At 30.8% G+C, this 15,047-nt stretch overlaps 2 protein-coding genes across 2 annotated transcripts; one reads left to right on the forward strand and one right to left on the reverse strand.

The window, feature by feature from the left end:
- Window positions 1-2,558: 2,558 nt before the first annotated feature.
- LOC134831681 (zinc finger protein 62 homolog) lies at window positions 2,559-6,148 on the reverse strand. Its single transcript, XM_063845478.1, has 3 exons — window positions 6,047-6,148; window positions 5,713-5,974; window positions 2,559-4,163 (listed from the first exon to the last, which is right to left on the reverse strand). Exons 1-3 carry the CDS (start codon window positions 6,047-6,049, stop codon window positions 2,662-2,664), a joined length of 1,767 nt encoding a protein of 588 aa, XP_063701548.1. The 5' UTR covers window positions 6,050-6,148; the 3' UTR covers window positions 2,559-2,661.
- Window positions 6,149-6,208: 60 nt separating this feature from the next.
- Window positions 6,209-7,533, forward strand: LOC134831683 (transcriptional repressor CTCF-like). The gene has a single exon (XM_063845480.1). The coding sequence runs from the start codon at window positions 6,270-6,272 to the stop codon at window positions 7,473-7,475; it is 1,206 nt and encodes a 401-aa protein (XP_063701550.1). The 5' UTR covers window positions 6,209-6,269; the 3' UTR covers window positions 7,476-7,533.
- The last annotated feature ends 7,514 nt before the right edge of the window (window positions 7,534-15,047 follow it).

Genomic DNA, 15,047 nt, shown 5'->3' on the forward strand with positions numbered 1-15,047 from the left:
TTTAAAGAAAAAATTTAATTTTTTTATGAGATATGAACAAAAAAAAAAATTTTAATAGTTTTAAATTTTTTTATTTAAAGGATGATCTTCTTCCCTTTCACTCATCATAAAATTTCTCTCGCACGCGTAACATTCTCATTTCCGTTGCCACACTTTTGCCTCATTTTTTTGCATAAAAAAGTATCAATATCATGCATCTACCTTCATTTCAAGCAAATTAACTCCTCGCAAAAAAAAAAAACTAGAAATTCGCTCAAATACCTTCAACTTCATTCAACGCCAATAGAACAAAAAACCTGCTTATGTGGGAGTTGTAAATATTTTTCTAACACCTTAACACAACCTTACTACGAAAAATTCGTATTTAATTCATGCTCATTTCAATGAAGTCATTTGTTTTGTTATGAATTATTTTTAGAAAAAAAAACTTTGAAAAAAAATATTCAATGGAGATGCCTGGCTTACAAAGCACGAGACAATAGAAAAAAATAAATAAAATTCGTTCCTGTAACACATAAAAGTGCAAAACGTTACAGGTGAGGTAAGCAATACATTTCGCATGAAATTGAATTTAATAGAGACTCGAACAGACAAAGAACTAGTGAACCAGTTTTTCTCTCTTATTTCTATTCCGCAATCGATACAAATACAGAATTCAACATAGATGACCATAAAAAGAAATGTGTTTTTTTTCACGTCTACTTGCTGCTTGGATGATGTCTAGATACAAAAAAGTGTGCTAATTTGTTTATTGAATAAATAAAAAAAAATCTCATAAAAAAATACAAAAAAGGTTGAAGTTTTTTGGGCGAAAATTATGTAATTTTTGCGACACTTTCAATTTTTTTTTAAATTTTATTTTTATTTATTTTGACAGGCGACATTTTTGGAGCAAGTGCAGTTATGAAAGACTTCGACAGCGACCAGAAAACGAACCGCCAATTTTTTTTTATTATGGAGAGAAGGAGAAAAATTTTTATTTATTACCTGATAATAATTTCAGCAATAATCCGTTCGTTGAAAAAAAAAAGGTTCAAAATAATCCGATGAGTGTTTTTTTATGAATTTATTTCTTTATCACAACTTTTTTCTCATTTTATTATTTTATTAATTTTATTTTTTTTTCTGTTTCGTAATTTATTTTAATTATTTTTTTTATTTATTTTTTATCAGTAAAAATTAATTTTCGATTTTTTCGTTTTATTTATTTTTTTTTTAAATTTATTGAAATTCGCAATTTACTTTTCACGACTTTAAGAATTTTTATGTTCCAATTTTTATTGAAATTCTTTCAGTATATTTTTTATTTTCTAAACAAAGCTTGTCATTGCACGGATTCGTGACTTGCGAATCGATCGATTGCTGAATTTTAACTAAAACCTGAGTATTTTGTTAAATTTATTTACACGATCGTTTCGCTGTTGCTCTGCTGTTAGCGACGACGGCTATACGACACGAATGGAGATCAAGTGTGAGAGAACATGAATGAAAATGACGTGATTGTGTGGGTGATCGTATGTCGTACGGCGGCGGTAAGTTGACCAGTTTTGCACGTAAAGTTGTGTGATAATGAATTACCCTCTCAGGAATTTGATTTTGAAAGGATTTAAAAAAAAATAAATTAATCAATTTTAATTAAATGAAAATATTAAATTATTTAAATAATTAAATAAATAAATAAATAATTAAATAATTTAATTATTTAAACATTTGATTTATTTAAATAAAAATTTTAATTTAAATTTTAAAATTTAATTAATTTTTTTTTTATTTTTAAAAAATTCTTAAAAGAGACAAAAATAGCTTTAAGGCAAATAAATTTAATATTTTCATTTTTTGTCCCATGAGGATTTTCTCGAGGGGGGGGGAATAAAAAAATAAATATTTTAGAATTTTTTGTATGTAATTTTTTAACGTTTTTATACGTTAAACGTTGATTCTTAACATTTATTTAATTTTAGTTGATTTTATTTTAAAATTTGAGCTTGAAAGTGAAGAAAAATCAAACAAAATCTACCAAATTAAAAAAATTTTGAAAAAAAAATTTTGGTCACGTCACTTTCAAAAAAATGTTTTTCAACATTTCAATAGAAAATGTCTTAATTAAGCAAATTTCTTTAATTTTTTGTATGATTTTATCCTAAACAGTAATTTTTCATGATTTTTCAATATAAAAATTCCAAAATATGTCAAAAATATTTGTATTTTATATTTAATTTTTATTTTTCCCCCTGAATTTTTTCGACAAAATCCGAGGGGGGGAGACAAAAAATGGATATATTAAATTTATTCGCCTAATTAATTTTTATTTAATAAATTATAAATAAAAATAAAATAAAAAAATAATTAATTAAATCAAATAAAAATTAATTAATTAATGAAATTAAATAATTTAGTTAAAAAATATTTTTTTTTAATTTAAAAAAAAAATTAATAAAATTTAATTTAAATTAATTTATTAAATTTAAATCAATTTTAAAAAATTATAAAAATTAAATTAATTAATTTAAAATAATTAAATTAATAAAAAAATTAATAATTAAATTTTTCAAACCTTTATTTTAACGAAACTAATTTATTTGTGATTTCTTTAGAATTAAAAAAAATACAATTTTAACATTTTTATTCTATTTTTCAGGTAAATTAAAGATATTTTTCTCTTTAAAGCTCTTCAATCAATCCAACGGTCGAATAATTCGTGCGAATATAAATTTTCTGATCAATCGAGGGCGGTTCTTCAATCATGATGTTATCCACAACCGACGCATCAAACCCTTCCTTAACCGCCATTTCCTTAATTTCCTCTCGAGCCTTCTTGATTCTCCAATTTTTGTTGAAAATCGTTCCTTTCGGCGGCAACTCATAATCCGGATGTACCCGTTTGACGTGAATTCTCATTTGCTGGTTCGTCAAATACGTTCTTTTGCACTTTGGACACTCGTATTCGTGCGCCCGATGCGTTTTCATGTGCACCCCAAGTGCTTTTCGTGTCTTGAACCGCGATTGGCACGTTTCGCACGGGAATGGCCGCTCATCGGAATGCGTCGTCATGTGATCCCGTAACACGTCTTTCGCCCGAAATTCTCTGCCGCACGTTTCGCACTTGTGTCGCTTCTCGCCCGTGTGATACAAGTGATGGCGTCGCAGCACGGAAGCCTCTGTCGTCTGAAAATCGCAAATTTTGCATCTGAGAGGCGGTTTTTTCTCCGGATGGTATTTTCGAAGATGGGCGCTGTACACGCTGGGCGTCTTGAATTCCGCGAAGCAAATTTTGCAGCGTAACCGACGATTCAGATGCTGGATTTGCATGTGTTTGACAAGTCCGTATTTGGCGACGGTGCGAACGCCGCAAATATCGCATTGGAAAGGCTTTTCGGCGGGATGACGACTTGAAATGCGACACGCAATCCGATGACGCGTCATGTTTACACGCTTAATGACAACGCCACAAATCTCACACGGCGACGGAACATTCGCTTTTTTGCAGCGCGCAACGTGATCCTCGAGAAAAATTGGAAATTGCTGAATTTCGCAATGGGGACAATCGATATTTCTCAATTCTGGGTGCGTTTGACGGTAATGAACACGCAATGCGCGTCTTGTGCGATACGAAATGTTGCAAATTTCGCAGTCGTGACATTCTTCGAGCACTTGTACGTTATCCGGAACACGAAAAATTGAGTTTTTCGATGCCTCATTGAGATTTTCGACTTGTTCGTATTCGACATCAACGGATTGTGGTTCATTAAAAAGTTGATCTTCGTCCTCAACTTCTTCGATAATGTAGTCAATGTTGCTTTCCGTGGGAGTTTCTTCAATTTTTTCTTCAGAAACTGCCAAAACATCCTCTGCTTGTAACATTTCCTGCTCGTTTTTGATCCATTCTTCGAGAATTTCCTGCGTTTCGTTGCACCGTTGTTTGAGTTCGTAGAAAGAAACGAGTTTTTTGGTACATTTGGCACAAAAGTATTGAGGTTCTTGCGAAATTATGTCGTAACCAGAGAATTCCGTGAATATTTCGGCATATGTGAGGTTGTTACAACTACGAGCGACTTCATCAATTCCGAAATGCAAGATAGATTTGACGTCGCAAAGGCAAATACGGCATGCCGTTTCAACATTTACTGTTTCCACGGGGAGATCGGAGGGGTTGTTGTCGAAAACTGAAAAGAAAAAGGTAAGAAAAATTTAATTTTTTTCAAGATTTTTTGTAAAAATAATTGAAAATTTTGACATTTTTCGCACCTATCCAACGTGAACGGATCTCTGAACGGGCGGAATTACAATTTCCGGTACAATTTCCGTCGGAATTTCATTGACATCCACGCCTTGCTTGATCGCCAACTCCTGAATTTTGCGTTCCTTCATCTTTTGAATGTAACTTTTGCTGAAAACGGTTCCCGGGGGCGGCAATTCATACTCTTTGTGTATCTTTTCGACGTGATGTCGCATCAATTGGTTCGTCAAATAGCTCCTGCCACACACAGGACACTCATAATCGTACGCTTTATGCGTTTTCTTGTGAGCGCCCAAGGCTTTTGTCGTTTTAAAAGCCGATCCGCAAGTGTCGCACGAATAGGGACGCTCATCGGAATGCGATGCCATGTGATATTTCAAGTTGGTTGGCTTCAAAAATGCTTGCCCACACAAATGACACACGAGTTTCTTCAAGCGATGCGATTCTCGGTGGTTTCGCGCTTCTTTTTCCACCGAAGTACGAAAGCTGCAAGTCCGACATTTGTAGTCTTTGAGCAATTCGGGGTGACTTTTGCGCATGTGACGTGCTAAGGCACTCGGATTGTTGAAGGCACCGGGGCAGTGACGACATTGCGAACGAATATTCAGGTGTTTGACCTTCATGTGGATGTCAATGTTGGAACGGGAGGTCACATGAAGACCACAAATGTCACAAATGAACACGTTTTCAGGTTTTTTCTTCGATTTCGGGGAACTGGTGTGACGTTTAATGTGATCGGAGGTACTTAAAATGCCGCAAACGGGACATACGTGCAATTCTTTCTCAACAGGACGACTTTTGCAGTACTTCAAATGACGATCCAGGTCAGTAATTTTCCGTTTGCAGTAAATACAGTCCTTCTTTTTGAGTTTTTTAGGACTTTCGGGCTCACTAAAGTCGTTCCAGGAGTCTAGTTCGTCCTCAAAATCGCTTTCTTGGTCAATTTTCGCATCTTTAACGACAGCTTTGGTCTTTGACTCGAATATTTTTTGTAATTTTTGTTGCGTTTCGCCCGCTTTTAGGATTAATTTCTTCATGTCAGTCAATATTTGGCAACATTTCGAGCAAATTCGATGTGGTTCGTTATCCTTTAACGCAAATCCAGAAATTTTTGTGAAGAATTCCTCTAAAGTTTCATTGTCGTCGGGATTTATTTTAGTTTTGAAGTCCATCAGAGACGAATTTCTGCTCCTAACTTCTTCAAAACAGATTCTACATCGATTCTGGATATTTTTTGTGTCAATTTCTTCCATTTTTACTAATTTTTTGTTAAAAATTTGTACCACAGCCAAGAGTCGTGCTTAAATTTTTTGTTGATATTCCCTTTTTCTGTCATTTCTTGATCGAACAATCCGAAAATGGGCCAAAAAATGTAAACAAACCCCAGAAATCCGTTCAAAAAATTATTTTTTCGTTGAAAAATGTCAAAATTTTCCTTTGGGATTAAAATTTTCTTTCGTGACTTGAAAACCTACCTTCAAATTTCATTCCGCTCTCGTCAGTTTCATAAACTTCGACCAGTTCCTCGATATTTTGTGGCATTTCCTCGACATTTTCTGATGTTTCGATGATTTCTTCCGTTTTTAGCTCTTTCTTCACTTCGTGTATCCTTAAGTGGTTGATGAGATTTGATGTGCCGCCCGAATGACGCACAACTGTTCGACATAACTTGCAACAGGCTTTATCGCCGTCAACATTAAATGAGTCCCAGACTTTCGATCGTTTTCGCATTTGACTCTAAAATGGGATTTTTAGAAGGTTTTTTATTAAAATTTATGTGTTTTGAACAAATTTTGGTGAAATTCTTACCATTTTTCATGAATTTTGGTCCAAAAATTTAATGAAAACTAATTTTTTTTCACTTTTTCAGCTTCCGCGGCTTTTTTCTGTGACTGAAGCGAAAACAATTCCAAATTCAATTTGTTCCGTGGTTTGTTTACCAACAATTTCCATCTGATTTTTGAACAATTTCACATCTGAAAAACAAAAAATATTAATTTTTAAATGAAAATCTTTTTAAAAATTGCTAAAAATGATGGAATTAACATCAGAAAGTGACTGGATTTGTCGTTGCTGTTTGGAAATTATCCCTGCCGAGGACGAAAAATACAATAATCTTTTAGAAATCGCAAATTTTGTTAATGTTTCTTACTTGAAAGTGTTTGAAGCTGTCTCTGGATACGAAGTAAATGCTGAAGAGCCTCAAAAACTCTGCTTGCCTTGCAGTGAAAAGCTGTTAACTGCCTTTGAATTGAAGAAAATCTGTGACAAAACACAAAAAATCCTAAATTCCCGACTGAAAAACGTCAAAAATGAAGTAAAAGTTGAAATATTTGAATTACCCACGTTCGAGGATGACTTCCGTGAAGAAGATGTCGACTCGTTCCCTCACAAAAAGAAGAAATCTCGTCGAAAATCGTCGCCCAAAGCTTCAAAACCGCCCAAAAACGAGAAAAAATTGTGTCCTATTTGTGGAATCTTTCGTTCCGCGAAGCACGTTCAAGAGCACATCGATCGTTCAAGCAACGTCGACACCAACGGAGTCCCAATTTCCCGTCCTTTCACGTGCGATCTCTGCGGACGTCAAACGGCATCACGCAACAACATGTTCCTGCACATGCAAACGAAGCATTTACGCGTAACGCTCAAGTGCAAACACTGCAAAGCCGAATTCCGTAATCGGGGACGTCTCGAAACGCACATGCGAAAAATCCACACGGAGATCAAAGGGCTGCTGGAGTGCAAATTTTGCGAATTTCGTGCCGTAGATCGGTCCACGTTGCACGTTCACATGAAAAAACACACGGGACTGAAGCCACATCGATGCGAAATTTGCCATCACGAGTTTATAACGAAGACAAAATGGCGAGATCATGTCGCCACGCATTCCGATGAGCGACCTTTTGCATGTGAGACGTGCAATGCAACGTTCAAGACACGAAAAACGCTGAATTCGCATAAAAAGATTCACATGGAACACGATTACGAGTGTCCCGTGTGTTCGCATACGTATCAGACGTCGCATCAGTTGCGACAACATGTGACGAAACAGCACAAAGAGTATCCTTTGCCGCCGCCAGGCACGGTGCTGAGTAAAAGTTGGCGGAAACGGAAGGCGGAACAAGAGATGAAGGATTTGGCGATGAAACAGGGAAAAGATCAGAAGGAAATTGAGGCGATTCGAGTAGAGGAAGTTCCTTCAATTAGTGAAAAATTATATTTTCAAGGATTTGGATAGAGAAAAAATTATTTTAAGCCTAAAATTGAATAAAAAGTCATTCTGCAGATGATTTCCATTCATATTTTCTCAATTTTCGAACAAATAAAATTTTTCACGATTCTTCCTCATGCTAACTTAAAATCGTGAAATTTTTTGCAAGTCAATTTTTGATCGATTTCAAGCCTAAAATTGAATAAAAAGTCATTCTGAAGATGATTTTTATTCATATTTTGGCAATTTTCGAACAAATAAAATTCAACTCGATTCTACCTCATGCTCACTTAAAATCGAGTTTTTCTCAGCAAGTCAATTTTTGATCGATTTTAAGCCTAAAATTGAATAAAAAGTCATTCTGCAGATGATTTCCATTCATATTTTCTCAATTTTCGAACAAATAAAATTTTTCACGATTCTTCCTCATGCTAACTTAAAATCGTGAAATTTTTTGCAAGTCAATTTTTGATCGATTTTAAGCCTAAAATTGAATAAAAAGTCATTCTGCAGATGATTTCCATTCATATTTTCTCAATTTTCGAACAAATAAAATTTTTCACGATTCTTCCTCATGCTAACTTAAAATCGTGAAATTTTTTGCAAGTCAATTTTTGATCGATTTTAAGCCTAAAATTGAATAAAAAGTCATTCTGCAGATGATTTCCATTCATATTTTCTCAATTTTCGAACAAAAAAAATTTTTCACGATTCTTTCTCATGCTAACTTAAAATCGTGAAATTTTTTGCAAGTCAATTTTTGATCGATTTTAAGCCTAAAATTGAATAAAAAGTCATTCTGCAGATGATTTTCATTCATATTTTCTCAATTTTCGAACAAATAAAATTTTTCACGATTTTTCTGCAGATCGATTTCAAGCCTAAAATTGAATAAAAAGTTGCTCTGAAGATGATTTCCATTCATATTTTCTCAATTTTCGAACAAATAAAATTTTTCACGATTCTTCCTCATGCTAACTTAAAATCGTGAAATTTTTTGCAAGTCAATTTTTGATCGATTTTAAGCCTAAAATTGAATAAAAAGTCATTCTGCAGATGATTTCCATTCATATTTTCTCAATTTTCGAACAAATAAAATTTTTCACGATTCTTCCTCATGCTAACTTAAAATCGTGAAATTTTTTGCAAGTCAATTTTTGATCGATTTTAAGCCTAAAATTGAATAAAAAGTCATTCTGCAGATGATTTCCATTCATATTTTCTCAATTTTCGAACAAATAAAATTTTTTTTTCCTCATGATTAAAATCGTGAAATTTTTTGCAAGTCAATTTTTGATCGATTTTAAGCCTAAAATTGAATAAAAAGTCTTTCTGCAGATGATTTCCATTCATATTTTTTGCAAGTCAATTTTTGATCGATTTTAAGCCTAAAATTGAATAAAAAGTCTTTCTGCAGATGATTTCCATTCAAATAAAATTTAACTCGATTCTACCTCATGCTAACTTAAAATCGAGTTTTTCTCAGCAAGTCAATTTTTGATCGATTTTAAGCCTAAAATTGAATAAAAAGTCATTCTGCAGATGATTTCCATTCATATTTTCTCAATTTTCGAACAAATAAAATTTTTCACGATTCTACCTCATGCTAACTTAAAATCGTGAAATTTTTTGCAAGTCAATTTTTGATCGATTTTAAGCCTAAAATTGAATAAAAAGTCATTCTGCAGATGATTTCCATTCATATTTTCTCAATTTTCGAACAAATAAAATTTTTCACGATTTTTCCTCATGCTTACTTAAAATCGTGAAATTTTTTGCAAGTCAATTTTTGATCGATTTTAAGCCTAAAATTGAATAAAAAGTCATTCTGCAGATGATTTCCATTCATATTTTCTCAATTTTCGAACAAATAAAATTTTTCATTTTTCCTCATGATTAAAATCGTGAAATTTTTTGCAAGTCAATTTTTGATCTTTTAACTAAAATTGAAAATCGTGAAATTTTTTGCAATTTTCGTCAATTTTTGATCAATTTTTGATTTTAAGCCTAAAATTGAATAAAAAGTCATTCTGCAGATGATTTCCATTCATATTTTCTCAATTTTCGAACAAATAAAATTTTTCACGATTCTTCCTCATGCTAACTTAAAATCGTGAAATTTTTTGCAAGTCAATTTTTGATCGATTTTAAGCCTAAAATTGAATAAAAAGTCATTCTGCAGATGATTTCCATTCATATTTTCTCAATTTTCGAACAAATAAAATTTTTCACGATTCTTCCTCATGCTAACTTAAAATCGTGAAATTTTTTGCAAGTCAATTTTTGATCGATTTTAAGCCTAAAATTGAATAAAAAGTCATTCTGCAGATGATTTCCATTCATATTTTCTCAATTTTCGAACAAATAAAATTTTTCACTCGATTTTTCCTCAATTTTTGATCGATTTCAAGCTAAAATTGAATAAAAAGTTGCTCTGAAGATGATTTCCATTCATATTTTGTCAATTTTCGAACAAATAAAATTTAACTCGATTTTACCTCATGCTCACTTAAAATCGTGAAATTTTTTGCAAGTCAATTTTTGATCGATTTCAAGCCTAAAATTGAATAAAAAGTCATTCTGCAGATGATTTCCATTCATATTTTCTCAATTTTCGAACAAATAAAATTTTTCACGATTTTTCCTCATGCTTACTTAAAATCGTGAAATTTTTTGCAAGTCAATTTTTGATCGATTTTAAGCCTAAAATTGAATAAAAAGTCATTCTGCAGATGATTTCCATTCATATTTTCTCAATTTTCGAACAAATAAAATTTTTCACGATTTTTCCTCATGCTTACTTAAAATCGTGAAATTTTTTGCAAGTCAATTTTTGATCGATTTTAAGCCTAAAATTGAATAAAAAGTCATTCTGCAGATGATTTCCATTCATATTTTCTCAATTTTCGAACAAATAAAATTTTTCACGATTTTTCCTCATGCTTACTTAAAATCGTGAAATTTTTTGCAAGTCAATTTTTGATCGATTTTAAGCCTAAAATTGAATAAAAAGTCATTCTGCAGATGATTTCCATTCATATTTTCTCAATTTTCGAACAAATAAAATTTAACTCGATTTTACCTCATGCTCACTTAAAATCGAGTTTTTCTCAGCAAGTCAATTTTTGATCGATTTTAAGCCTAAAATTGAATGAAAAGTCATTCTGCAGATGATTTCCATTCATATTTTCTCAATTTTCGAACAAATAAAATTTTTCACGATTCTTCCTCATGCTAACTTAAAATCGTGAAATTTTTTGCAAGTCAATTTTTGATCGATTTTAAGCCTAAAATTGAATAAAAAGTTGCTCTGAAGATGATTTCCATTCATATTTTGTCAATTTTCGAACAAATAAAATTTAACAAGTTCATTCGATTTTTCCTCATGCTTTTCGAACTTAAAATCGATTTTACCTCATGCTCAAAAATTTTTTGCAAGTCAATTTTTGATCGATTTTAAAATTGAAGTCCTAAAATTGAATAAAAAGTCAATTTTTGATCGATCTGAATAAAAAGTCATTCTGCAGATGATTTCCATTCATATTTTCTCAATTTTCGAACAAATAAAATTTTTCACGATTTTTCCTCATGCTTACTTAAAATCGTGAAATTTTTTGCAAGTCAATTTTTGATCGATTTTAAGCCTAAAATTGAATAAAAAGTCATTCTGCAGATGATTTCCATTCATATTTTCTCAATTTTCGAACAAATAAAATTTAACTCGATTTTACCTCATGCTCACTTAAAATCGAGTTTTTCTCAGCAAGTCAATTTTTGATCGATTTTAAGCCTAAAATTGAATAAAAAGTCATTCTGCAGATGATTTCCATTCATATTTTCTCAATTTTCGAACAAATAAAATTTTTCACGATTTTTCCTCATGCTTACTTAAAATCGTGAAATTTTTTGCAAGTCAATTTTTGATCGATTTTAAGCCTAAAATTGAATAAAAAGTCATTCTGCAGATGATTTCCATTCATATTTTCTCAATTTTCGAACAAATAAAATTTTTCACGATTTTTCCTCATGCTTACTTAAAATCGTGAAATTTTTTGCAAGTCAATTTTTGATCGATTTTAAGCCTAAAATTGAATAAAAAGTCATTCTGCAGATGATTTCCATTCATATTTTCTCAATTTTCGAACAAATAAAATTTTTCACGATTTTTCCTCATGCTTACTTAAAATCGTGAAATTTTTTGCAAGTCAATTTTTGATCGATTTTAAGCCTAAAATTGAATAAAAAGTCATTCTGCAGATGATTTCCATTCATATTTTCTCAATTTTCGAACAAATAAAATTTTTCACGATTCTTCCTCATGCTAACTTAAAATCGTGAAATTTTTTGCAAGTCAATTTTTGATCGATTTTAAGCCTAAAATTGAATAAAAAGTCATTCTGCAGATGATTTCCATTCATATTTTCAATTTTCGTACAAATAAAATTTAAATCGATTTTACCTCATGCTCACTTAAAATCGAGTTTTTCTTAGCAAGTCAATTTTTGATCGATTTCAAGCCTAAAATTTTTGATCGATTTCAAGCCTAAAATTGAACAAAAAGTCATTCTGCAGATGATTTCCATTCATATCTTGTCAATTTTCGAACAAATAAAATTTATCTCGATTTTACCTCATGCTCACTTAAAATCGAGTTTTTCTCAGCAAGTCAATTTTTTATCGATTTTAAGCCTAAAATTGAATAAAAAGTCGTTTTGAAGATGATTTCCATTCATATCTTGTCAATTTTCGAACAAATAAAATTTAAATTTTATCATGCTCACTTAAAATCGAGTTTTTCTCAGCAAGTCAATTTTTGATCGATTTCAAGCCTAAAATTGAATAAAAAGTCATTCTGCAGATGATTTCCATTCATATTTTCTCAATTTTCGAACAAATAAAATTTTTCACGATTTTTCCTCATGCTTACTTAAAATCGTGAAATTTTTTGCAAGTCAATTTTTGATCGATTTTAAGCCTAAAATTGAATAAAAAGTCATTCTGCAGATGATTTCCATTCATATTTTCTCAATTTTCGAACAAATAAAATTTTTCACGATTTTTCCTCATGCTTACTTAAAATCGTGAAATTTTTTGCAAGTCAATTTTTGATCGATTTTAAGCCTAAAATTGAATAAAAAGTCATTCTGCAGATGATTTCCATTCATATTTTCTCAATTTTCGAACAAATAAAATTTTTCACGATTCTTCCTCATGCTAACTTAAAATCGTGAAATTTTTTGCAAGTCAATTTTTGATCGATTTTAAGCCTAAAATTGAATAAAAAGTCATTCTGCAGATGATTTCCATTCATATTTTCTCAATTTTCAAACAAATAAAATTTTTCACGATTTTTCCTCATGCTGACTTAAAATCGTGAAAAATTTTGCAAGTCAATTTTTGATCGAAAGCCTAAAATAAAATTTCTGCAGATGATTTCCATTCATATTTTCTCAATTTTCGAACAAATAAAATTCAACTCGATTCTACCTCATGCTCACTTAAAATCGAGTTTTTTGCAAGTCAATTTTTGATCGATTTTAAGCCTAAAATTGAATAAAAAGTCATTCTGCAGATGATTTCCATTCATATTTTCTCAATTTTCGAACAAATAAAATTTTTCTCGATTTTACCTCATGCTCACTTAAAATCGAATTTTTTGCAAGTCAATTTTTGATCGATTTTAAGCCTAAAATTGAATAAAAAGTCATTCTGCAGATGATTTTCATTCATATTTTGTCAATTTTCGAACAAATAAAATTTAACTCGATTTTACCTCATGCTCACTTAAAATCGAGTTTTTCTCAGCAAGTCAATTTTTGATCGATTTCAAGCCTAAAATTGAATAAAAAGTCATTCTGCAGATGATTTCCATTCATATTTTCTCAATTTTCGAACAAATAAAATTTAACTCGATTTTACCTCATGCTCACTTAAAATCGAGTTTTTCTCAGCAAGTCAATTTTTGATCGATTTTAAGCCTAAAATTGAATAAAAAGTCATTCTGCAGATGATTTCCATTCATAAAATTTTTCACGATTTTCTTTTTTGCAAGTCAATTTTTGATCGATTTCGAACAAATAAAATTTTTCACCTCATGATTTTGAAATTTTTTGCCTCATGCTAAAATTGAATAAAAAGTCACTTAAAATCGAACAAATAAAATTTTTCACGAAATTTTTCATGCAAGTCAATTTTTGATCGATTTTAAGCCTAAAATTGAATAAAAAGTCATTCTGCAGATGATTTCCATTCATATTTTCTCAATTTTCGAACAAATAAAATTTTTCACGATTCTTCCTCATGCTAACTTAAAATCGTGAAATTTTTTGCAAGTCAATTTTTGATCGATTTTAAGCCTAAAATTGAATAAAAAGTCATTCTGCAGATGATTTCCATTCATATTTTCTCAATTTTCGAACAAATAAAATTTTTCACGATTTTTCCTCATGCTTACTTAAAATCGTGAAATTTTTTGCAAGTCAATTTTTGATCGATTTTAAGCCTAAAATTGAATAAAAAGTCTTGAAACAAATAAAATTTTTGATTTTACCTCATGCTCACTTAAAATCGAGAAATTTTTTGCAAGTCAAGATCGATTTCAAGCCTAAAATTGAATAAAAAGTCATTCTGCAGATGATTTCCATTCATATTTTCTCAATTTTCGAACAAATAAAATTTAACTCGATTTTACCTCATGCTCACTTAAAATCGAGTTTTTCTCAGCAAATCAATTTTTGATCGATTTCAAGCCTAAAATTGAATAAAAAGTCATTCTGCAGATGATTTCCATTCATATTTTCTCAATTTTCGAACAAATAAAATTTTTCAATTTTTCCTCATGCTTTCAACTTAAAATCGTGAAATTTTTTGCAAGTCCTCAATTTCGAGTTTTTCTCAGCAAGTCAATTTTTGATCGGTTTCAAGCCTAAAATTGAATAAAAAGTCTTTCTGCAGATGATTTCCATTCATATTTTCTCAATTTTCGAACAAATAAAATTTTTCACGATTTTTCCTCATGCTTACTTAAAATCGTGAAATTTTTTGCAAGTCAATTTTTGATCGATTTTAAGCCTAAAATTGAATAAAAAGTCATTCTGCAGATGATTTCCATTCATATTTTCTCAATTTTCGAACAAATAAAATTTTTCACGATTCTTCCTCATGCTTACTTAAAATCGTGAAATTTTTTGCAAGTCAATTTTTGATCGATTTTAAGCCTAAAATTGAATAAAAAGTCATTCTGAAGATGATTTCCATTCATATTTTGTCAATTTTCGAACAAATAAAATTTAACTCGATTTTACCTCATGCTCACTTAAAATCGAGTTTTTCTCAGCAAGTCAATTTTTGATCGATTTCAAGCCTAAAATTGAATAAAAAGTTGCTCTGAAGATGATTTCCATTCATATTTTGTCAATTTTCGAACAAATAAAATTTAACTCGATTTTACCTCATGCTCACTTAAAATCGAGTTTTTCTCAGCAAGTCAATTTTTGATCGATTTCAAGCCTAAAATTGAATAAAAAGTCATTCTGAAGATGATTTCCATTCATATTTTCTCAATTTTCGAACAAATAAAATTTAACTCGATTTTACCTC

The sequence above is a fragment of the Culicoides brevitarsis genome, chromosome 2, assembly GCF_036172545.1.
Source record: "Culicoides brevitarsis isolate CSIRO-B50_1 chromosome 2, AGI_CSIRO_Cbre_v1, whole genome shotgun sequence".
Lineage (NCBI taxonomy): Eukaryota > Metazoa > Arthropoda > Insecta > Diptera > Ceratopogonidae > Culicoides > Culicoides brevitarsis.

What these genes read in the sequence shown, in the direction of transcription:
- LOC134831681 (XM_063845478.1), bottom strand. An exon ending in GAGCGGAATGAAATTTGAAG is followed by an intron (nt 4,164 to 5,712) that starts GTAGGTTTTCAA and finishes TTTTCTTTTCAG; the next exon opens with TTTTCGACAACAACCCCTCC.
- LOC134831683 (XM_063845480.1), top strand. Translation starts at nt 6,270, where the DNA reads ATGATGGAATTAACATCAGAAAGTGACTGGATTTGTCGTTGCTGTTTG.